We start from the raw sequence: 25,616 nt of genomic DNA, 5'->3' as shown, positions 1-25,616 counted from the left end.
CAGTGCCATCAGTGCCACTACAGTGTCAACAGTGCTATTACAGTGCCATTACAGTGTCCATCAGTGCCACTACAGTGCTCAAATGTACCACTACAGTGCTCATCAGGGCCCTATGGTGCCACTACAGTGCTCATCAGTGCCACTACAGTACTCATCAGTGTCCTACGGTGCTGCTACAGTGCTTATTAGTGCCACTACACCAGGGGTGTCCAAACTTTTTTTCAACAAGGGCCAGATTTGATGAAGTGAATATGCGTGAGGGCTGACCATTTTGCCTGACATTCTTTGAACCATTAAAATTTGGTCTGTGTGTTCGTCCAAGCACTAATACACTTCCCAACAAGAATTATCTTTCTTTTGTGGCTGTGTGTCAGTAAAGAGTTGATCTCGGGCGTGTTATTTGCATATACCGTATTTACTGGCATATAACACGCACCTTCACTTTAGGAGGGAAGTTTCAGGGAAAAAAAAACTTACATTTTAAATAAAGAACTATGAAGCAAAATAAGGGTCAGTGCCCATTGCCAGGAATGCAGCACCCAGTATGGCCAGGAATGCAGCACTTAGTATGGCCAGCAATATAGCACCCACAATTGCCAGGAATGCAGCACCCACCATAAACATGCCCAAATACCCTCATTAGAGTCCGAATTATTAATCCTACGAAAAAAATTGCAGATCTAATGTTATTCAAAGCAAAAGCACATATACAAATCTGTCAGAGAATATCTTATGAGTCCGGCAATAAATGTGATAAGGTACTGGCCAGGATGTTGAGAGAGCAGGTCTTGGGAAATTATATACCACATATAATATCACCAAATGGACAAAAACGTTCCCTCCCTAAGGATATCGTGAAGGAGTTTCAAAGATATTATTCAGCTTTATATAATCTTCAGAAAGACCCCCCTCCTTGACTCAGACAAAAGAATACTTAGCTAAATCTCAAATGCCTAAATTAACATCTGAGGTAAGTAAACTATTAGGCAAACCCTTTACATTGGAGGAAGTTCAAAAAGCGATTGGATACATGAAAAAAGGAAAGGACCCAGGACCAGATGGTTTCACCATTGAGTATTACAAGACCCTACTAACGTCTCTTGGTAAATTCATGCTGAAGTTCTTTAATGGCCTGGGTTCCGATACGACACTCCCTCACAATACACTTATGGCATACATAGCAGTAATACATAAGGAGGGGAAAGACCCTACTGCTTGTGGTAGCTACAGGCCGATCTCGTTGCGCAATACCGATCTTAAAATTTTCACGAAAATGATAGCTACCAGAATCCAAGGGCACATTCCAACTTTGATCATATTTGGTGCATATTTCTAGGAACTGACATGGAGAAGGCCTTCGATAGGGTTGATTGGCAATTTATGGTGGCGGTCTTGAGATATATGGGGATTGGAGAGGCCATGATCTCCTGTATAGGCACATTGTACTCAGAACCCTCAGAGCTAATGGGTTACTATCGGAACCCTTTATGATTAAAAATGGTACGAGACAAGGATGTCCTCTATCGCCACTCCTATTTGCTCTGTCACTAGAGCCTTTTCTATGCACGGTCTGGTTAAATCTGGACATAGGGGGAGTGACGATTGGGGACACCCAACAGAAGGTATCAGCATATGCAGACGACATGCTGTTCTCACTCACGAATCCTATAATCTCCTTACCGATGCTCCTCCGTGAATTCAATAAATACGGTACCTTGTCAAATTTAAAGATTAATTTCAATAAATCAGAGGCGATGGGAGTGGGGATAGGAAATCCTGAGCTTGTAAAATTTCAGAGTAGTTTCCAATTTAAGTGGACAACAACCGCGTTGAGATATTTGGGGACAAATATACCTCCCAAAATGTCTCATATTCTAATTACATTTTCCACCTGTTAAAAGATACAAGGGTACTAATTAATAAATGGCATGTGGGATTACACTTGTGGATTTGGAGGTGCAACATCATTAAAGCCCCATACACACTATCAGATTATCTGCTGAGTTTTTCCTTCAGATTTACCAAAACCATGTAGTAGAAGGGCCTGCCTGATTGCATACACATTGAAACTCCTAAGGTTTGTCCTCATATTATATGGTTTTGGTAAACCTGAAGGCAAAAAGTCAGCAGATAATCTGATAGTGTGTATGGGGCTTTAGATGTGTATCCTTCCCAAATTCTTATATCTCCTTCAGGCATTACCGATTCACATCCCTTCTAAATACTTTGATCAGGTGGAAACAATGCTCTCTGAATTTATCTGGGCTCATAAACGACTGAGATTGAACAGACTACAACTTTCACACCCTAAAACTCATGGTGGCCTGGCAGTACCCGATATACGGAGATACCAACAAGGGATACCTTTAACAAGGCGAATTGATTGGAATCGTCATCAAAAAACGAAACTATGGCCAAGATTGGAACAAGCCCAGAGTAGTATCTTACTCACCAGGACACCATGGTGCCATTAGTTAATTCCAAATGATATAAAAAAACATCCGCTGGTAGGGCTGACCGTGTGGATATGTAGGTCACTTTTTACAGAATACTCTCTCACGTCAGCATATTCCTTATTGTACCCAATCCCGGTGAACCCAGTGTTCCCTCCAGGAATCCAAGATCCAGTTTTTCACTCAATAAGTAAAACTGTCACTTTCAGGCATCTCATTTCCTGTCTAATAATAAGTGGCCGTCCATGATAGAACTTATGGATAAAACGGGTATCTATGGACTGGATCATTGGAGAGACTTACAGTTGACCCATTTCTTAAGATCTCTGCCCTCCCTGGATAGTTTCAGTCAAAATCATACTAGGTATGAGACCCAGGGCCGGTACAAGGGGTGGGCAGAAGGGACAGATGCCCTGGGCCGAGCAAATTATTGTAGGAAGGGGGCGCAGCAGGGGTGTACTAACTGGGTGCCACACATTGGGGGGGGGGGTGTCAGGTGGCTCCCCCATCCTCCCCTGTATGAAACAGTGAGAGCGGGACAGGCTTGGTAGTGCAGCGGTGATGTGACATGCTGACATCGCTGAGAGAGCTCAGGCGGACTGACCATAGTCACAATGTTGTGCGTCTCACTCTCTGTTAAATTCTAACAGCCCAGCAAGTACAACCCTCCCCCCCCCCCCTCCACAGAGATGGAAGAGGCTGCATCTGCTCTGCCCCCTCCCTCCCCTCTGTTTCTGTGTCCTGTCCATGCTTTCAGAGGCAGCCCATGTACTGCCTCTGAAAGGAATGTGGGAGCAGGACTATTTAAACAAGTAGCCATCGACGGAACTAGTGTGAGCCTGGGAACATCCAAATGAGTTATCAGCACTGTCCCTGTGTCCAGACTCTGCCCTCTCTCTCCCAAATCTTTCACTCCCCCTCTTTCCTCTGTTGTCCTCCAGCAGAGTCTTTCATTAACTCTATGCTAATAGTTGGCCCCATCATGTTCCTTTAGCAAGGGTTTTCACTAGTGTGATCACTGTAAAATGGTGCAGGAATCGGATTGCATAGGTGTAGGTGTAAACACCCATCTAATCCGATTCCAGTGCAGACCAAAAAAGGGTCCTGCATTGTTTTGGTGCAAATACGATTTCAGCCATACAGTTTGTATGGCTGAATTCGCACTGCACAGACATCGCATGTGATTTGTACAGCAATGCGGTGCAAATCACATGCATGTGATTTGCACCGCATTGCTGTACAAATCACATGCGATGTCTGTGCAGTGCGAATTCAGCCATACAAACTGTATGGCTGAAATCGTATTTGCACCAAAACAATGCAGGACCCTTTTTTGGTCTGCACTGGAATCGGATTAGATGGGTGTTTACACCTATGCAATCCGATTCCTGCACCATTTTACAGTTCTCACTGCGATCTGCAAACCGATCTGGGGGTGTCATTAATTTTACATTGACAATTGTAGCAGTTTGCAAAGGGCAGCGCAAATGGCCGACAAGCAACATGCAATGCAGGAATCCACACTGGAATTGCGCTGATTCCTGCATCGCATATATGTGAATCAGGATGTGGATTCACACTGATGTGTTGCGGTGCTGGTGTATAAACAGTTTTCCTGCATTTAACCCCATTTTCACTACAGTCTCACAGACTTCTATTAGGTTACACATTTTTGCAACATTTTCTGAAAGCGCACCAATTGTCCTCTATACCGAATCTTTGGTGTGCTTTGAGAAAACACAGTAAAATTACACAAGCTAATAGAAGTATGTGGGACTGCAGCTAAAAATGGGGATAAAATGCAGAAAAACTGCATATGCCAGAACTGTGACAAATTCCAGGACACCAGTGTGAACCCAAAGGCTTCAGGGTGCTCTGTAATGTAAAGGAGTCCAGAGGTGCAGGGGGTTTTGTAATGTAAAGGGGTCTAGGAGGTACAGGGTGCTGTGTAATGTAAAGGGGTCCAGAGGTGCATGGTGCTGTGTAATGTAAAGGGGTCCAGAGGTCCAGGGTGCTATGTAATGTAAAGGGGTCCAGAGGTGCAGGGTGATGTGTATTGTAAAGGGATCCAGAGGTGCAGTGAACTTACAATTTAACCATTTGCCGACCCGCCACAGTACATATACTACGACGGGCTGCAGCTACAGTATTGTATTGTAGTGTTGTATTGTTTTAAGCATTTTCTGGTTATGAAAGGACACTGACTCTTCCTTTATACCCGGGGGGGGGGGGCGCAGGTTGCCATCTTTGCCCTGGGCACCAGATGGCCTTGTCCCAGCACTGATGAGACCTATTGTACAGATGAGGGGGCAATGTCACATGCATTATCGGCTGTATATACGCTATTGATCACTCCATCGGAGAATTATCAGCTGCCATGCCTTAGGGCATGGGAGATGGATATTGGTTGTAAGTTCACAGCACACATTATCAGTCTTATACACGGATCTACTATAAGACCGCGTACACACGCGCGGACTGTTGGCCCAACTTTGTCCGTCCAACAGTTTGAGCGAACAGTCCGCTCAAACTTAGCATGGACGGACATGGCCACACACGACGAACGAACAGTTTGCTGAAACCGTGCGCGATGACGTGAACGGCACGTACGACGGGACGCAAAATACGACGTCCTATACACTGCATTATAACTTTCGGCTTGAAAATCCTTTCTGAGCATGCGCGGAACTTTGTTTGACGAACAAGCCTACACACGGGCGGACTGTTCGTTGAAACAAGGTTTCAGCGGACAGTTTTTCGGAATTTCCGTAAAACCTTGTCCGTCCAACTGTCCGCTGAAACTGTCCGCTGAAAGCCCACACACGAGCGGACTGTCCGCCCAAACACTGTTCAGCGGACAAGGTTGGGCCAACAGTCCGCGCGTGTGTACGCGGCCTAAGTACCAGGATACAAGAGATAAATTTTAAAGTGGTTACCAGATGGTATCAAACCCCTGTAAAACTTCAAAGGATATATCCCTTGCTATCGGATCAGTGCTGGAGATGTCAAGAGGATAGGGGAACAATTCTACATGTATTCTGGTCATGTCCAAAATTAGAATATTTCTGAAAGACGATCCAACAAATGTCTCAAAACTTTACGGAATGCTTAATTCCAAATGACCCAGCTCTTTTTTTTCTTCATGCATCTAATATACCAAGCGGAAATGATAAAAAATCAATCCTTTGTCATCTTTTTAATGCTGGTAAGGCATGTATTCCTCTATGTTGGAAATCTGCACAAGTACCATCCATTGGTATGTGGTTCAAAAAAGTAGAGGAAATTAATAAAATGGAGGATTTAATCCTCACAAAACGTCATCAAAAGGAACAATATATTAAGACTTGGACACCTTGGAATATATATATTTTTTCCAATGAGGGACGAACCCTGTTTGAAAGCAATATGGTAGACTAAACAAAGGTAACCTAAAGGGGACCATCTAGAAAAACGATTTGAAGAAATTTCTTGAGATTGAGTAGTATTATGACGGGAGCACGTTCGCCACCGCCACTTTCTTTTATTTGGAGAGAGGGAGGGGTCTTTACCCCTCCCCCCTTTTTTCCTCTTTCTTTTTATTTTGGGGTATTAAATGGGGGAAAAATTTGAGGCAAGAAGTACTGGGACATATGTGGCAACAGGGTATAATTTGTTGGAATAGACACCTAGGTATGGAGAAATAGAGCAAAAGTGTTAGTTGATCGCTGGAAATGGTGGTGAGGCCCATTATGTTATATATAGGACTGAAATTATATGACTTAGAGGATCGACTTAAGTCTGATATATATATTTGAACTGTTGACATTATTACTTTATATATTTTCAAATATCAGGAAAAGATGTGTTTTTCTTGTCTTATGAAATAAATAAAAGATTTAAAAAAACAAAAGATAACATACAGGAGAAACTCCTATTTTCTCGGCAGCCTCTTTAATAGGAAGTCCTGCCTCCTTTGATAGACAGAACAGTCATCCAATGGCAGCTCCGGAAACTGGACTTCCTATTACAGAGGCCGCTGTGTAAACAGGAAATACTCCTGTTGCACGGCTCTCATCCCGCCTCCTCCCTGTCCCCTCCAAGGCATCTGGACATGCATATCTTTTGTGGCCCTGGCGCTGGGAGATCGTGGGGGGCCACAAACGATATATATGTCCAGATAACCAGGCAGGCCGTTCAAATCCAGAACGCGGGCTGCAATTGGCCCACGGGCAGGACTTTGGACATTAATGCACTACACTGATCATCAGTGTCACTACAGTGCTCTTCAGTGCCACAACAGTTCTACTATAGTGTTCATCAATGCTCATCAGTGCCACTACAGTTCTACTGTAGTGCTCATCAGTGCCACTACAGTGCTCATCAGTGTCCTACAACACTCTTCAGTGCCACACAGTGTCCATCAGTGGGTGCTTATCAGTGCATTACTGCACATCCGTGTCCTACAGTGCACATCAGTGAGTGTTTATCAGTGCTCATCAGTGAGTGTTTATCAGTGCTCATCAGTGAACTACAGTGCCATCAGTGCCCTACAGTGCCATCAGTGAGTGCTCACCAGTGCCACTACAGTGCCCATCAGTGAGTGCTCATCAGTGCCACCCTATCAGTGGATCTTCATCAGTTCCTGTGCTGTAAAAAATGCGTAAAAAAAAGTGGTTTTATTTTCTTTCCACATTTTCAAAAAACGTAAGGAAAAAAATGACGTGTTCAGAAGATTTATTATAGACTATACATTGGTATGTTTTCTTTCCAAAATTGGGTAATTTTGTGGGTAATTCTACTGTCCTGGCGCTCCAGGGCCTTCAAAAGTGTAATATGTAATTTATGTTCCTAGAACACCTGGCGATGCTCTGTCCACGTTGGGCCTCTCTATGTGGCCAGGCTTTGTAAAAGTCTCACACATGTGGTATCACCATAACCAGGAGTAGCAGACTGTATGTTGGGGTGTCATTTTTTTGTATGTACATGCTGTGTATTAGAAATAAGACACGTGCAATTTGTTTCGGTCCAAATACAAATTCAGACAAATTTATGGTCATTCAGAAATTCGGATATATCCGAATCTCTGAAGGCAATTAAAAATAGTTTTGTTTATTCGTTTTCTAATGAATTCCAACTTTTAAGAACAATTCGAATTCTGTGTGAAGAATAGCTGGTTATTAAGCAGCGGGCCAGGAAGCTGGCCACCCGAGTCCTTAACAACCGATGAGTCATCATCTGTCAGCGGGCTTCCCCACCAGCAATAGAAAAATGAATGCCAGCAATACAAAAATGTTTAAAAGAAAAGGGTGTGGGGGTCCCCCCAGTCCATACCAGGCCCTTTGGGTCTCATATGGATTTTAAGGGGAACTGTAAGGTAAACTGGACCTCCACCACTAAAAGGCCAGTGCAGATACCTGCTCATGCTCGTACACATTGCACACGTGCTAATATTGATAAGCAAAGGACCAAGATAATGCCTGTAATGCCAGTGTTTTTCCAAAAAGTGCTTGGAGACTTACACTAAATGGATTGTATGACAGAGGACACCATTGATAAGTTTTATTATTATTTTAAATTTTCATTGCCCATTGAGTATTTTTATTGATATTACTTATGAATACACTAGGGTATTTTTTAAATTATAGCACAGCCTCACATAAGTTTGGTTAGATTTTAGCAATATTGTTTTTGAGTGACTGCAGCTGCAGGTTAATAGTAGAGGTAGTTTAAGTTTTTCATGTTGGGCATACTTTACACTGTAAGACAAAAGAATGTCATTGGCTGGAATTTCATTTTAAAATGCACAATAACACTAAAAAGCATAGCATTATTTGTGTGATTATATTTTCATGAATTATTGAGTGTGTGTGTGTGTGTGTGTGTGTGGCTGTGTGTGTGTGTGTGTATATATGGTATAAGTCATTATATTACCTCTTGCTGAAAACTTTCTGATCATATCCAACAACAATCTAGGTCTTGGTAATGGAGGACCCTGATGAAGACCTACGTTCATCCGAATTGTTAAGTATGGAGGAGTTGGGTATGTGATTACACGAGGCATATTCCAGTAGGCCATCAAATAATTCAGCTCTGGTTGAATGGAAGACATTTTTCTATTGCTAAAAAAAAGCTTTAAAGAAAAAAATGAAAATGTTTTTAGCTTTTTAAAATAAGACTTGTCTTCCAAAAACCCTCTGCAAGTCCTCATTCACATAGGCATATTGGCCAGTACACAGATGCAGAGTGCCACATTAACCCACCCAGAATGCACAGGTGATGCGCGTAGCCAGACTGTTTAAATCAATGACAAGCAGACAACCGCACAGATCTTTGTGGGTCTTTACGTGCATCCCTGAGTGTACATTGTACCAGACAGAAACATGGCTCAAACACAGACAGACTGGGCTGGAAGACTTGGCCATATCATGAGTGTACTGATCAGACACGCCTGTGAGAGTGAGACTTAAAGAATAAAAGGGTTGATTTCTTAAAGGTATAGAGAATATTCACTTAGCAAATTGAGTGCCCACTGATCTTAGTGACTTGGACGAAGCTGTATTTCAGTCATCCAATCATACACATGATTGTTTGTTTTTTAATTTTCAATGCGCATGATTTATTCAAAGTGAATAAAGTTTACATTATTTAATAACGTTCACTTTACATATCATATAAAACCCTAACCAGGATCAACTGGTTAGTGGTGGCTTTTGGGAGCCTGACTGATGGTCCTTCTAGCCGTTCGGCAACCCGTCAATCGCAGGAAGTTGACGGGTAGATCTCTATCAGGGCTGTGCCAATGCTTCTCCCTGTTTCCGCCGGTGTTTCATCAGATTTGGCAACCAGTCAGAATTTGTAATGGTAGTGACGTTCCTTCGCCGCCATCTTGCTACACCCCTCACTCCTCCACAGTAAGGATACACTGAAAATGGGGGCAAGCGGACATATTGTTACACTCACCAGAGTTTTGCATTTTACACTTATTTTTAACAGTAAACAGAGCTCATAAGGTAAAAATACAGTATATAAAAATCTGCCAGACTGTTTACATGTTGAATTATAAAATCAGAGGTGTTAGCAAACCTGTGAGATATGCAGATTTGCCGCTGCTATTAAAATTGAACATGTAAAAAGTCAGTCAGATTTCTAAATATTGTATTTCACCTTATAAGCTCCATTTACTGTTAAAAATAAGTGTGAAATGAAAAACTCTGATAGGTGTAACAAGATGTCTGCTTGCCCCTGTGCAGGCGAAAATGACGTTGCCTCGCGGCCATCTTGGTACACCCGCACTTGTCCGCAGTAAGCCTAGAGTTAGATGTCGGCAAACGAACATCTTTATACCACCAGAGTCCTGCTTTTCACAGTTATTTTTAACAGTAAACTCAGCTTATATAGTGGAATGCAGTATTCAGAAGTCCATAACATTGTTTTGATTTTGAATTGTAAATGCAGTGGCAAGCCTGCTGATGTGACCAAACACTGCTGCTTTTAAAATGTATCATCAAAACAGTGTTATGGACTTCTAAATACTGGGTAAATACTGGGGAACTTTGTTTTCCCACATGTTGCCCAGGTAGATCTCCTCAACCTCTGAAAGATTGCCTACCCCAGTTCTATAGGGATTGTAAGGTGAGACAAAGGCATTCAAACTTTGGGGAAAACAATCTATAGGTTTGTTAATATGGAGATACATATTCTCAACTTGTGGTCAGAATGTATCATGTGCATATGAAATAAGGATACATAGAAATGATTGTCAGATCACCGTAATGACTGTTTTATGAAATCTCATAGGATTTGAGTTAAACTGTTAAATATGTGCAAAGATGCCTTCTGCACTATGATGTAATATATTTCCCTGATGTTACCAAGAACATTTTTATTAAACTTCAGCTTTTAAGGTAACAGTGGGGGCATGGCTTACAAGTAATAAAGATTTAGTTAAAAATATGGATAGAATGTAATATAGTGACATAATATGGTTTGAATTAATCATGGAATATCTGGTGTCATAGAACCTAGCCTGCTTTAGCAATCACTCCTATTCAAGGTGTATGATTTTATATGGTAAAGGGTAACTCCGCTTTTGTTGTTAACCTACAAACCCATCTGGGTAATCAATGTACATTGCAAGGATTTTAACAGAAGATTCATACTTTTCGTTGCTGTGAAGAAATAGCTTTTTGGTTCACCAGACTGTTCACTTAAAGCGGAGCTCCACCCAAAAGGGGAAGCTCCGCTGGTCTGCCTCCTCCCCCTCTGCTGCCACATTTGGCACCTTTTGGGGGGAGGAAGCGGGTACCTGGTTTTAACCGCCGTGGCGAAATGAGCCAGAAGTTCGACCCATGCACAAAGCGGAGCGTAAGTTGCGCATACGCAGTAGGAAACCGGCAGTGAAGACACAAGGCTTCTGTTAGGCAAGATGGAGGACATTAAAGATCTGGGGAAGTTCTATTTACCAACTTTGTATAGCCTGCCTGCAGGTTGCAATGTTTCATTGAATTTTATCGAAAATCACAGCATTGCAGATTGAAAAGGAAAGGTAATTTTTAATAGCATTCAATTACAACATGGCTTGTATAACAAATGTATGTGCTAATTTTTTTTTTTTATAAGCAATTTTTTTCCCACAACAGTGGAGTTACCCTTTAAGAATAGGAATACACTTTACACATTGAACATACTGTTTTCAAAGCCAACATTCTCTTTACTACTTTAGTAAATCATCACCATTGCTTCTGAATCTACCAACAAAAACAATGTTAAATCAGACACCTACCTGTTTACTATAGAGCGTCCTGAACCGTCTGATCCTTTGCTGGGAAGACAATCACCTGTACTATTGGGTGTACACACACACATTTATATGTTGAGACAGCTCATGCTGGAATTTATTTTGTTATGTAAGAATGCACACAGCCCAATTCTGCCCGGAAAAACTTGTGTCTTACCGGTTTATTCTCTTCCTGGTTTATTGTCTTCCTGTAACTTCCATAATTATGGAGGCAGTTTATTCATCAAGTCACACCTAATCATACATATGAGGACTTATAACCAGAACCTTATTGATGATATTTACGCATGCCTAAGGGCTCATGCATACACAACATTTTTAAAGCATTTTTTTCTTCCTCTAAACACCCCTCCATAGAAGTTTAGAGGCAGAAAACAAAATCCACTGTCAGCACATCCAGGGGCAAAACAAAACCCCTAAGGCCCCTTTTACACAGGTGGACCGATCGCGCCACCCATTGCCCTCTATGGAGTGGTGGATGTCAACAAACATGTGTCTGCTGACACCCACAAATACCCGAGCCGATCGTGTCCACTAAAAGCAGGCAGATGGGATTTCCCATCCATCTGGTGGATCAAATGACAGTTAGAGAAGCGGTCCATTTCCATCCAACCACCCATAGAGGAAAGCGAAAAAAAAAGGAAAAAGGCGCCTCTAAGTGCAGTACACAAAATGTAATAAAGTGCACAAAGGGTTAAAAGCACTTACAAGATGGTTGAGTGTTAAAAAACTTGATAAAATCAGGAGTCCTCATTTGTGGCATGTGTCCATCCTCAGCATGGTGGTAGAGAGCAGTGTAGAGCCGTCCAGCAGCTGTAAAGCGTTCTCGTACATGCTGGAGAGAGGAGGCAGCAGGGAAGCCTGTGTTCCCGGTTTACTGCGGGACACACATGGCTGATGGTGTCAGTGGGGGGAAAGGGGCGGTAACGTGTTTCTGAGCATGTGCGGCTCCTTCATCAGACCTCTGCATCAGCGAGTGAACATGGACATGTCATCAACCTGCTCAGCGGGGACAGCATATAGATTCCTTAGTAAGCAGGTGGATCCGCTGGCAGACTCCGCCTGTCTGAAATGGGCCTTAGTGAAAAAATTTTCATTGTGTACAGATAATGTACAGCAGAAGTTGTCAACCCCTGGGCCATGGCCCAACCCCGGGCTGCGGTGCTTCTCCTGCCAGGCCGCGCCATGAAGGAGACTCCGTCAGTGGTGCGGCAGCCGTGCAGTGAGATGACTACATTTCTCATTGCCCGCACCACTGTTCTGCCCTTACTTACAGGGCTGTGAAGGCTGCTCTACACAGAGGAGTAGCCATGGCCGAGCACAGAGAGAATGCCATCATCTCTCACTGACCACCCTCAGTCTGGGATAGTGCCGCTAGCTAGTTTACCCATGCTGAGGAAAGGCTGTCGGCACCTGTACTGTACTCTGCAATGCTGGGGGGGGGGCAAACATGATTTTTACATTTAAATAAATTAGTGACAAGCTGATATTTGGTGGAAGGTAACAGTGACAATTCACATCTGGTGGCAGGATAGTGACAATCCACATCTTGTGGCAGGTAACAGTGACAAGCTGCATCTGGTGGCAGGTGACGTTGCAAGTGACAAGCTGCATCTGGTGGCATGCGATGTGATAAGCTGAAATTGGTGACAGGTGAGGTGGCAAGTGACAAGCTGAATCTGGTGGCATGCAATGTGATAAGCTGAAATTGGTGACAGGTGAGGTGGCAAGTGACAAGCTGAATCTGGTGGCAAGTGAGGTGGCAAGTGACAAGCTGGATCTGGTGGCAAGTGACAAGCTGAATCTGGGGGCAGGTGATGTGGCAAGTGACAAGCTGCATCTGGTGGCAGGTGACATGGCAAGGGACAATCCGCATCTGGTGGCAGGTGATGTGGCAAGCTGCATCTGATGGCAGGTGACATGGCAAGGGACAATCCGCATCTGGTGGGAGGTGACATGATAAGCTGCATCTGGTGGCAGGTGACATGGCAAGGGACAATCCGCATCTGGTGGCAGGTGATGTGACAAGCTGCATCTGGTGGCAAGTGATGTGACAAGCTGCATCTGGTGTTAGGCGATGGGGGCAAATAACATGATCAGAGCTTCCTCTGATTCTACATTATGGTGAGTTGAACTATTTCATTCTATATTACAATGTAATAATAGAAATAATGTGCTTCAATCCTCCTGACACCATAACAAACATGCTTTGCGACAAAATGCCCGGGAAAACCCACATCGCGCCAAACATACTGAGGAATAAATTCAGCATACACAACAAGATAAATGGGATTTTGCAACATCCATACATACAGTATAAGAAAAAACACCCAGCATACTTAAAGCTGAAATCTGGAATAAGCAAATATTGTCTAAATACAAGAGTTATGTGTATTCTTAGTTGAATCTTGATGTGCTTTGTTTTATTCTTCCAGACCTGTGCAGTAATCCAGTGTGAAAATGTGCCTCTGTGCCCAAGCTTCCAGTAATAAAGACCAATCACTGCTGCTCTCTCTCCTTGTACAGATAGACTGGTCTTGTATCCGCCCCATTCTGTCGTTTTCTGCAGGCAGCCTGCAGTGGGTTGAGCCTGTTGGGCCCTTCCCACAGCTCTGTTCTCTGCACAGGCATGTTCAACATGGTGATGTCACTGCTGCTTTTACAAGGTTATATCTGGGTTTGAAAAGACATTTGGTGCACACAAAATCGATTTAAATTCTTTGTGATTATTGACAAATATATTAAAATGTTGTATCCAGAGTTCAGCTTTAATAAGAGAAGTGTGGCCCTGCATCGTCTAACCATACAGTATAAGAACAAGAACTGAGAATTACACCCAGCATAAAAAAAAGAGAAGTGCTACTGCGCATAGTACATACAGTAAAGGAACGAATGCTGAGAATTACACACAGCATACATAAAAAGGGAAATGCTACTGTGCATAGTACATACAGTATAAGAACAAATACTAAGAATTACACACAACCAGCAACAGTCCATCCTTAGGGGGCGCACGCGCGGCACCCCCTATCCATGCATCCAGCCCCCAATCTACATGCAGGGCACATGACACATGGATTTCAAGGCTTTTTTTTAAGCATGTGAATAGAGCTGGAGGCTCTAATTGGCTATAAGAAAGAGTGGACTCAGGGCGCAGTGTATCGCGGCCTCCAATCGCCCAGGGGGATGTTGGTGATGGCGGTGCGGTGTGAGGGGGAGAGGTTTGTTTGCTGCCCCCCCAAAATATTGAGCACCGGCCGCAACTACACATAACATGAAAAGTGCTACTGTGCATAGTACATAAATACAGTATAACAACAAATACTAAGAACTATACACAGCATACAAAAAAGAGATGTGTTACTGGGCATAGTACATGCATATAGTATAAGAATGAATGCTGAAAATCATCCAGGATATAGAAAAAGAGAAATGCTTTGGTACATAGTACATATACACAGTATAAGAACAAATACTGAGAATCAATCCCAGCATGCAGTAAAGGAGAAATGCTATTGTGCATAGTTAATACATACAGAATAAGAACAAATACTGATAATTACACCCAGAAAACAGAAAAAGAGAAGTGCTACTGTGCATAGTACATACATACAGAATAAGAGCACAAAAAAAAATGCATTGAGTATACAGACTGCTTACCAACTGAATTAACCTAACAGTATGTGTTTTAACGCATATTGTTAAGACAGGTTAATTCGGTTGGTAAGCAGACTGGTTAGTGAGTTAAGCTGGGAATTTCTCTGGTTTTGTCTTGTATGTGTTGCCCTTCCGTGTGCTCTTTGCTGTGAAGGCCAGTTATAGGTGGAGGCAGTAGCCAGTTGTTTGTTACTGATGTAATATTGGTGAGGGGACACACTGGACACCTTTGCTGCCCTTGTGCTATGTGCTGGGTGTCCAGTGTACCCCTTTGTCTCTAAGGCTTGGACAATCTCGGGCGGTTGGTGGGGGAGGTAAAAAGAAAACAGGGGGGGAGGAGTAAGGGGAGTAAGGGGGGGAGGTAGTTATCAAGACCTGTTGCTCACAGCTTGATTAGACACCGTTGGATTTCCTTTGCATATTGCACTTTTTGGACTTATTTCATGGACTGTATTAATATATGCTGGCATTAGTTATATACAGCATTTGCCACTGTGTTCACACGGATTACATTGCACTTTGCACCAGGATTTGTTGCTTTATTGTTGCCCATGCATTTTTTTTAGTTCATGTGGCACATACGGTAGCATTCTTTGGACTTTGCACTTATCGTTTGATTCTTTGCACAATTTATTTGTTATTCACACCAGATGGGGTAAATCTGTGATGGTTATACCCAGTGCACATTTATTTATATATATTTTCTATGCACGCTGCACTATATATTTTTTACAGTATTTTTAGCATGCCATGCGCTGTTTTTTATTCCGTTTATTAGAAGTATACTTTAGCATGTTATGCACTGTTTTATACTTTTATACCAGGAGTGTACTGTGATATTAATTTATTCAAGCTTTTGACATTTTAACCATTAGGAGTAGTGTAACCTTTACATTTAGGAGTGCTATCTCCTCTATCCTTTAATTAGCCTATTGGCACTATACCCCTCAGGGGCAGCGCAGCACCACCCCACTTTTATCCAATCATTTTTAGGATATGGTTTGACCCTTTTTTCGGGTGTCTGCAGCAGTTCCACCATCTAATTTGCATTTACACTTGATAGTGCAGGAATGATATTACTCTATTCATCAAGACCCGTTTAGTATGAAAAATATGGTAGCTTGCTGACCATAACCTACCTGGATGATATGTATCATAAACAAAACAATTACCATAGCTTTCTTTCCATTTTCTTTCTTTACCATCCCATTTCCATCTTATTGCTTATTTTTTGAATAAGGTAATATTTAGTGATGCTTTTTGCAAAAAAATAACAAAGCAGAGAAAAGACTCTACAGTAGAGTCTACAGAGAAAAGACTCCACAGTAGAGTCTACAGAGAAAAGACTCCACAGTAGAGTCTACAGAGAAAAGACTCCACAGTAGAGTCTACAGAGAAGAGACTCTACAGTAGAGTCTACAGAGAAGAGACTCTACAGTAGAGCCTACTGTAGAGTCTTTTCTCTGCTTTGTAATTTCTTGCAAAAAGCTTTAATACATATTACCCGATTCAAAAAAGAAGCAATAAGATGGAAATGGGATGGTAAAGAAAGAAAATGAAAAGAAAGCTATGGTAAATCTTTCTTTTTTGCTCTCCTCATTAGATATCGTTAGATATACTGTGTCCACTGAGAATTGCATTCAGCAAATAGAAGATGGGGATTACATGACTAGGGGAACAAATATAAAAAATATATATATACAATATGTATAATGAAAGACGTAGTACTATGCCTGTGCCTACATGTACTTAATGTCAACCATTAAAAAACAGAAAATAAATGAAACCAACACAACTAAATACACCTTTATTACTTTTACACCTATGTTGATGGGTCTACTGAAAACCTGGCTATGGACACTATGCAGCATCAGGTCAGTGATAAAGCAAAACTTCACTTTAAAATAACTTCTGCATACAGGCCAGTTTATACACAGACAGACATAGACATCATGATGAGACTGAGTAATATAGACAAATAGGGGACACATAAGAAAACACTTAATATTGCTGTAATATCAGGCACGCCTACCATAGACAAGAATGGGAGCAGTTGCAGTTTTAATTGGATCTAGGTGTGTTTATATTCAAGTGGTAATACCTGTTTAAAACATGCATCATACACAAGCATAGGCATACTCAGCATATTGCATTAGGGTATGTGCCCCAAACCAAAGCTCAAACACACTTGCATATGTGTGTGTGTGTGTGTGTGTTTGTGTACAGTATACAGTTGTGCTCATAAGTTTACATACCCTGGCAGAATTTATGATTTCTTGGTCATTTTTCAGAGAATATGAATGATAACACAAAAACTTTTCTTTCACTCATGGTTAGTGTTTGGCTGAAGCCATTTATTATCAATCAACTGTGTTTACACTTTTTAAATCATAATGGCAACAGAAACTACCCAAATGACCCTGATCAAAAGTTTACATACCCTAGTTCTTATATATTTTATATATAAAAAAAAATTATTTTGTTCTATTTTTTTACAGTTGTGCTAAAGTTTGCATACCCTGGCAAGATTGTGAAATATTGGCATTAATATTGAAAATGATTGATCACGCCAACAAACTGTCTTTTATTTAACCTCCCTGGCGGTAATCCCGAGTCTGGCTCGGGTTAGGAATTTACTAGTAGGAGCGGTAACCCCAAGCCAGACTCGGGATCGCTTCGCTCAATGCAGGGGAGGACGCAGGGAGACTTAACTTGTCCCCTGGATCCAGCGATGTCCTTCGCGCTGTGTGATCGAGCTGTCCTCCGCTCGATTCACAGTGCCGAATGCCGCCGAGCTCCGTTCCCTGTGACGTTACGGCGCACGGGAGCGGAGAACGGCGGCAAATTCAAAAAAGTAAAAACACACAAAACACACACAGCACTGTAATCTTACAGATTACAGTGTTGTATTAAAAAATACACACCCCCTTTGTCCCTAGTGGTCTGTGCAGTGCCCTGCATGCACTTTTATATTATAAATACTGTTTTTTCTGCCTGGAATTTGGAGATTGTCCATAGCAACAAAAAAGTGTCCCTTTTTTAGTGTTTTAGGATTTGATTACATTATTGAATAATTTTTATTATTCTTTATTATATTATAAACTTTATCATACCCGGGATGTCTGCTAGACTCTGGTTTGAACAGATTTAAGAGCGTTATTCCTAAGAATTACAGGACTACAAAATAAAAGCCAGATTTCCATGCAAAATAATTGTACCGCTTTCAGCACCTTATTCCAGACTGAATCATACCGCCAGGGAGGTTAAAGGTAGCAATCACATGAAGCAATTTATTATCACATAGTTTTATGGATCCTTTTTAAATCCTAATAACAGAAACCAACCATATGATAAAAAGTTTACATAACCTGGAATGTTTGGCCTTGGTACAGACACATAAGGTGGCACACACAGGTTAAAATGGCAATTAAAAGGTTAATTTCCCATATTTGTGGCTTTTTAAATCACAATTAGTGTCTGTGTATAAATAGTCAATGAGTTTGTTAGCTCCCACTAAGCAGACTAGACACTGAGCCATGAGGAGGTAGAAAAGAACCATCCAAAGACCTGCGTAACAACGTAAGGGCCGGTTCACACAGCGAGGCGAGGCGAGGCGACACGGCTCGCCTCGCCTCGCTCCCGCAAGTCGCCCCCATTCAGTACTATGGAACCGTTCTGAGAGGAGCGACTCGAGTCGCTCCGACTCAGAAAAAGGTTCCTGTACTACTTCGGGGCGACTTCGGGGGCGACTTGCATTGACTTCTATACAGAAGTCCTCTGCAAGTCGCCGCTGAGCTCCCCGCAGGTCGCGGCGAGGTAAGTCGGAGACGCCTCGCCGCGCCTCGCTGTGTGAACCGGCCCTAATTGTTAGAGGATGCTATACACAGACATCCAATACAGGTGATCAGATCATTGGGCTGCACCAAGGAATCAGGAACGAGTAAGTGAAAAAAGTATGTTTATTTAAGATAAAAACACATGTGCAAACCAAATAGCAAACCATAAACAAGTAATAAGTGCAAGACACAGCAAAACCCCCCCAAACACCAAACTAACTATCTAACTAATAATTATGTAATCATAAGCACAGCACAGAAACAAACATAAATAACCCAGGCAGGGACAAAAGCAAAAGGGGAACAGAAGCCAGGTATGAGGAAACAGGTCGTAATGAGAGAAGGGAGCAGGTACAGTGAACAGGTCTCAAGGACAGGGTACATGGAACGGAATCTAGGACAAAAGCAGGTTCAGGCAGGGACAAGGCTAGCAGATAAAATTCTGAAGCATTTGAGCCTTGGTTAGGGGTGGGCTTATGTAGTCCAGCAAACCCATAACAGGTGTGCTTGATAGCTGGTTGGTAGTCTTAGCAGAGAGACACCTGCTGGTGGCCACCAGAACTACACCCTTTGGTGCTGAGTGTAACAGTGCCACCAGCAGGTGAAACCAGTAATGACGCAGTTCCTGACAGTAATGAATCTTACAAAGATGGAAAAGGATATAAAAAGATATCTAAAGCCTTGAATATGCCAGTCAGTACTGTTCAATCACTTACTAAGAAGTGGAAGATTTGGGGATCTCTTGATACCAAGCCAAGGTCAGATAGATCAAGAAAGATTTGTACACTTGGCTATCCCCTACTTTGCTACCTTCAGGCTATCCCTGAAAACTCATCTCTTCAGGGAAGCTTATCACCTCTCCAACTAATCTTTTACAAATTCCATCAGCTCATTCCCCACAGCTACAATCTTTTGGACAACCTGCCCCACCGTATTAGATTGTAAGCTCTTCTGAGCAGGGCCCTCTTTATCCTCTTGTATGTTATTGTATTATAACTGTATTGTCTCCGTTTTATATTGTAATGCGCTGCGTAAACTGTTGGCGCTATATAAATCCTGTATAATAATAACTGTAGAAGCCGCATCGGAAAATGCAGCTGGTTGATCCGTGGCGGCAGACCCTTGTCCCTTCAAAGATCACACAGTGCAGCCATTTGTGTACAGTTTCGGCCTGGACCCAAACTGAGCTATATCTTGCAGGCGGAGGCTGAGCAGAACAGTGAAAGCACAGCAAGAGCACTGGGGTGATTAGGGTGGGCCCAGGCCTTTGTACACAAGCAAGATGTAATATTATATGCAGGTGAAGCTTATGAATCATCAGATCAGTACTGCTGTCAAAAACGTTCTTATCACACAGTATATCATTATTTAAAAGTGTGATGAATAACCCAGACAACCTGGCCAGCCTCAAATGTTTCCAAGATGCTTTCGCCAACCAATGAAATTATTTTACTTTTTGGGAGGCAAAGTTGGGAAAGATCACAAGACAAGTGTATAGATAAAAAAGCATTGTGGTTTTCAGTGAATTTTTGGTTCACGTAACATAACATTTTTCAACATGTGCCATACATCCTTAATTTTACAGCTCTAGGTCATTCCCTTTCTTTACCTGCATTTTTTTTTTTACTTTTCACTTTATGTTCTGACAACCCTCCCCTTCTTTTAAAGCACATTGTCCCCATGTTGAGGGATAAGGGCCTCATCTGGTCCCAAGAGGACCCAACTGTTACTCACAGTGCAACTGTGCGTGTTCCTAGTTCTCAGACCTGATGTAAAACAGAAAAAACTTACACAAAAATTGATCTACGCATTTAAGCTTTAAAAAAAATCTGATCATGAATGGGTTAAGGAAAAAAATGGTATCTATAGGGTCCTTAACTTAGTTTGGTCAGCTTTCTATTGTTGCCGTTTTATTACTATATTATACTTATGTACCAAGACAACTGCTATTTTATTCTTTATTCGATTATATAAGAAATCAGAAATACAGTGGTGGTGTTTATGTTTTGTGTGTTTCTTGTTTTTGTTTTTTTTGGGGGGGGGGGGGGTTACTATTTGCTTTGTTGGTTTGTTGTTTGTTTACATTTTTTTAAATCTTATACTAATACATGCATTTCGTTATGGAGTCCTTATAGATACATACAGTATCTCACAAAAGTGAGTACACCCCTCACATTTTTGTAAATATTTTATTATACCTTTTCATGTGAGAACACTGAAGAAATGACACTATGCTAAAAGGTAAAGTAGTGAATGTACAGCTTGTATAACAGTGTAAATTTGCTGTCCCCTCAAAATAACAACATGCAGCAATTAATGTATAAACGGTTGGCAACAAAAGTGAGTACACCCCTAAGTGAAAATGTCCAAATTGGGCTCAAAGTGTCAATATTTTGTGTGGCCACCATTATTTTCCAGTACTGCCTTAACCCTCTTGGGCATGGAGCTCACCAGAGCTTCACAGGCTGCCACTGGAGTCTTCTTCCACTTCTCCATGATGACATTATGGAGCTGGTGGATGTTAGAAACCTTGCCCTCCTCCACCTTCCATTTGAGGATGCCCCACAGATGCTCAATAGGGTTTAGGTCTGGAGACATGCTTGGCCAGTCCATCACCTTTACCCTCAGCTTTTTAGCAAGGCAGTGGTCATCTTGGAGGTGTGTTTGGGGTCGTTATCATGTTGGAATACTGCCCTGCGGCCCAGTATCCGAAGGGAGGGGACCATGCTGTGCTTCAGTATGTCACAGTACATGTTAGCATTCATGGTTCCCTAAATGAACTGTAGCTCCTCAGTGCTGGCAGCACTCATGCAGTCCCAGACCATGACACTCCCACCACCATGCTGACTGTAGGTAAGACACACTTGTCTTTGTACTCCTCACCTGGTTGCCTCCACACACTCTTGACACCATCTGAACCAAATAAGTCCATCTTGGTCTCAGACCACAGTACATGTCTCCAGTAATCCATGTCCTTAGTCTGTTGGTCTTCATTAAACTCTTTGTGGGTTTTTTTAATGCATCATCTTTAGAAGAGGCTTCCTTCTGGGATGACAGCCACGCAGACCAATTTGATTCAGTGTGTGGAATATGGTCTGAGCACCAACAGGCTGACCCACCCCCCCTTCAACCCTTCAACCTCTGCAGCAATGCTGGCAGCACTTATATGTCTATTTCCCAAAGACAACCTCTGGATATGACGCTGAGCACGTGCACTCAACTTCTTTGGTCGACCATGGAGAGGCCTGTTCTGAATGGAACCTGTTCTGTTAAAACCACTGTATGGTCTTGGCCACCGTGCTGCAGGTCAGTTTCAGGGTCTTAACAATTTTAGAGAGGAAACACTGCGTTAAAATAGAAAAACACTGAAAACTTCAAAACAGCTGCCAACACTCAAACAAACAAAGTCCAATGGATATAAAGTAACAAATAGTGTAGCGCTGGATAGGTGAAAAAGTGACCGTACATAAATAAATTATGCAGTTACGGGAAAAAACAAAATGTAAATATACTAAAAAATGCAACATGAAAAATATGTAAATACTAGAAAGTGTTAATAACTAAATTGTGAGTCCCAGTGAAAATAGTCCACATATATTAAAGCGGGATTCCACCCTAAAGTGGAACCTCCGCTGATCGGAACCCCCCCCTCCGGTGTCACAATTGACACCTTTCAGGGGGGAGGGGGGTGGAGATACCTGTCAAAGACAGGTATTTTCACCCACTTCCGGGCATAGACTCCCACGGGAGTCTACGCCATTTCCTGCCCTGCCGCGCTGTCTGCTGGGACACACACGGGTCCCAGTGACAGCACGGAGATTTCCTATTGCGCGTCGCGGCTCGCGCATGCGCAGTAGGGAACCGGGAAGTGAAGCCGATTCGCTTCACTTCCTGATTCCCTCACCTAGAATGGCGGCGGCAGCAGCCGAGGCCTGAGCGGTCGATCGGCCTCGGCTGCCGGCATCGCTGGAACCCGGGACAGGTGAGTGTCCATTTATTAAAAGTCAGCAGCTGTAGTATTTATAGCTGCTGGCTTTTAATATTTTTTTTTTTGGCGGAATCCCTCTTTAAGTGGTGCACAAATATTGTGGTTGATCTTCCCCACAAGGAAATCAGGGAATCCACAAATCAGATAAAACCAGGGATAACGGCTTGTCTGAAGTGGTTTCAAAGAATGGATAAAACACTCTTACCAGAGAGGATGGACTCATCTGTCATACGACGGTTGAGTCAACAGAGCTTGGGGTCCAAACATGGAACCAATGATGAATTGATAGTAGTCCAAATGGATGACTCAGTAGGCTGGAGAGACTTCTGATGTTGTAAGGCTATGATGAGCGTCTCTCGAAGCGTCTCTCGAGGTATCAGGATCAGATTGGTCACATTGGGGGTGCCGGCCCCAAATGTGGGAGATGGTCCGCAAAAAAAGGGAGAAAGAAAAAAAGGCTCTAAATGGTGCAGGTCAGAAAGTAACCATTGGGTTTTATTTTAAAAAGTCATAAAAATTAACAAAATTATGACATGTGATCACAAAAAGTAAATATTAAAAGGAAGAAAAAAGCAATGTGGGGTGCCAAATGCAAGCTTTCTAGTATTTACATATTTTTCATGTTGCATTTTTTAGTATATTTACATTTTGTTTTTTCCTGTAACCGCATAATTTATTTATGTACGGTCACTTTTTCACCTATTCAGCGCTACACTATTTGTTACTTTAGTTTCAGGGTCTTGGCAATCTTATTATAGCCTAGGCCATCTTTATGTAGAGCAACAATATTTTTTTTCAGATCCTCAGAGAGTTCTTTGCCATGAGGTGCTATGTTGCCTTTACAGTTACCAGTATGAAAGAGTGAGAGCGGTAACACCAAATTTAACACACCTGCTCGCCATTCACACCTGAGACCTTGTAACACTAACGAGTCACATGACACCGAGGAGCGAAAATGACTAATTGGGCCCAATTTTCACATTTTCCCTTAGGGGTGTACTCGTTTTTGTTGCCAGTGGTTTAGACATTAATGGCTGTGTGTTGAGTTATTTTGAGGGGACAGCAAATTTACAGTTATAGAAAATGTACATTCACTACTTTACATTGTAGCAAAGTTTCATTTCCTCAGTGTTGTCACATGAAAAGATATAATAAAATATTTACAAAAATGTGACAAGTGTACTCACGTGTGTGTGTGTGTGTATTAAAACCACTGATCGAGCTACACGTCCGTAGCCCAGTAGACCTAGACTTGGCAGCCTCCCCAGTACAGGGGGATCCTGTCTGACACATTTAGAGGGATGCACTTCCTTCAGTAGGGCCAAGCTATCTGAAATCTTTCAGCTCAATATATACACATATTCACATTATCTCCCATGACATGAGGACCATGAGCCCCACCCCAAAAATGGGAGGGGGCAGCCAAAAAGGACCAAACCAACACCCCCAATGTGGGATGACAAGCAAAATTAACAATGGCAACAGCACATATACATCCACATTTCCTTGCAGGGAAGCACCAAGTCAACAATAGTTCCTATTGGGCTGCAGTCACGTGAAAAAGTTCTTCTCCTTCATCATGATATAATTAATGAGGGTAGGTCTAGATCATATTTTCACTTATATTAATAAACATTTTCAACATCACAGTCCTGATCCAGCCAGGAAAATGTGAATTAAGATAATATATCAAATTCTAACTATACAGTGTCCAGAAGTTAATTCAGGATATGCAAAGCATTTTAGCAATACAGTGGCAAGGAGAGGTCAAATGTTTACTCTATATATCCTCACAGTGGAGGTCAATTAGACCCAGTGTATGCCTCACTGGAATCCAACCAATACATCCACATCCTAATATGGCACAGACTTGTGTAAAATCTACGGCCCCTTTCACACGGGCTGTCCGATCAGGTCTGCCTGTCAGTTTTTCAGGAGGACCTGATTGGACTCTTTTGTCTCTTCTATGGAGCAGCGGATGTCAGGTGACACATATCCACTGACACCCGCCACCATCTGATCCGATCATGTCTGCCAAAAACAGATGGATGGTGGTCCTATTCCCCATACGTCCAGCGGATCAGATGGCATTGGAAACGAACAGGCAGTCTGTTTCCATCTGATTGCCCCATAGAGGAGAGCGGGACTGTCTCCTGTCATCTACCTGCTCATTAAGGATCCACGGAGAGATCCCCTGTTGAGCAAGAGGATTCCACCCAGCGGAGGCACCCATGTGAAAGGGGCCTAAGACAGTTGTGTGTATTTCTCGTTCAAAATTTTTTATTTTATGTTAAAATAAATTACATGTACAGAATATAAGACAAATTATGTGATACCAGAAATAAAAAGTAGACATATTGAAGTACGGATGATACAAAGCAAAGAAGAATTTCAAGATATTCTCGTGGGAATGACAATAAATGGCCTTATATATTTTAGAATTTGAAAACATTCTTATAGCTGAGTTTTAAACATTTTAATCACAAGAAAATATAAATATGTCTAAAAGAAAATATATGATTTTAAAGTTTTGACCATAACTTCTAAAGTATGTTTATAGTAAGTATTATATAGTAAGGGAAGAACATAAAAGGTATATAGGAGGGGGAGGGGAGGGAATAATTCTCCGGAGGAGGTTTTATATATCATCTAATGTTGTAATTCTATAAAAAATCTTAATCACCATAACAGTAAAACTCGGTTGTCAATATTATCTGACGTATAATATTTAATCCAGGGTTTCCATATGATATGAAACTTTGTCATCTGGTTTTTATCTATAGCATCCATTTTAGCATGGATGAAAGATTGATTCATTCTACGTTTGGTTTCTGCAATATTCACCACATCTGTTTTCCACACATTGGCTATAGTCTGCTTTGCGGCTATCAGGAGTGTAAGAACTA

General features: G+C 42.0%; 1 protein-coding gene across 1 annotated transcript in view; it reads right to left on the bottom strand.

The window, feature by feature from the left end:
• Positions 1 to 11,328, bottom strand: part of LOC143960748 (uncharacterized) — a 45,074-nt gene extending 33,746 nt beyond the window's left edge. The window contains exons 1-2 of the mRNA XM_077469589.1: positions 11,215 to 11,328; positions 8,364 to 8,562 (exon numbers count right to left, since the gene is read on the bottom strand). Coding sequence (XP_077325715.1) covers positions 8,364 to 8,541 — 178 coding nt within the window. The 5' untranslated portion in view covers positions 8,542 to 8,562; positions 11,215 to 11,328. The remainder of the gene's footprint in view (positions 1 to 8,363; positions 8,563 to 11,214) is intronic.
• Positions 11,329 to 25,616: the final 14,288 nt, after the last annotated feature.

This window comes from Lithobates pipiens, unplaced genomic scaffold (assembly GCF_037356315.1).
Source record: "Lithobates pipiens isolate NorthernLeopardFrog02 unplaced genomic scaffold, aLitPip1_a1.2 Scaffold_8, whole genome shotgun sequence".
Classification (NCBI taxonomy): domain Eukaryota; kingdom Metazoa; phylum Chordata; class Amphibia; order Anura; family Ranidae; genus Lithobates; species Lithobates pipiens.
This window is presented reverse-complemented; position numbering and strand designations above follow the sequence as displayed.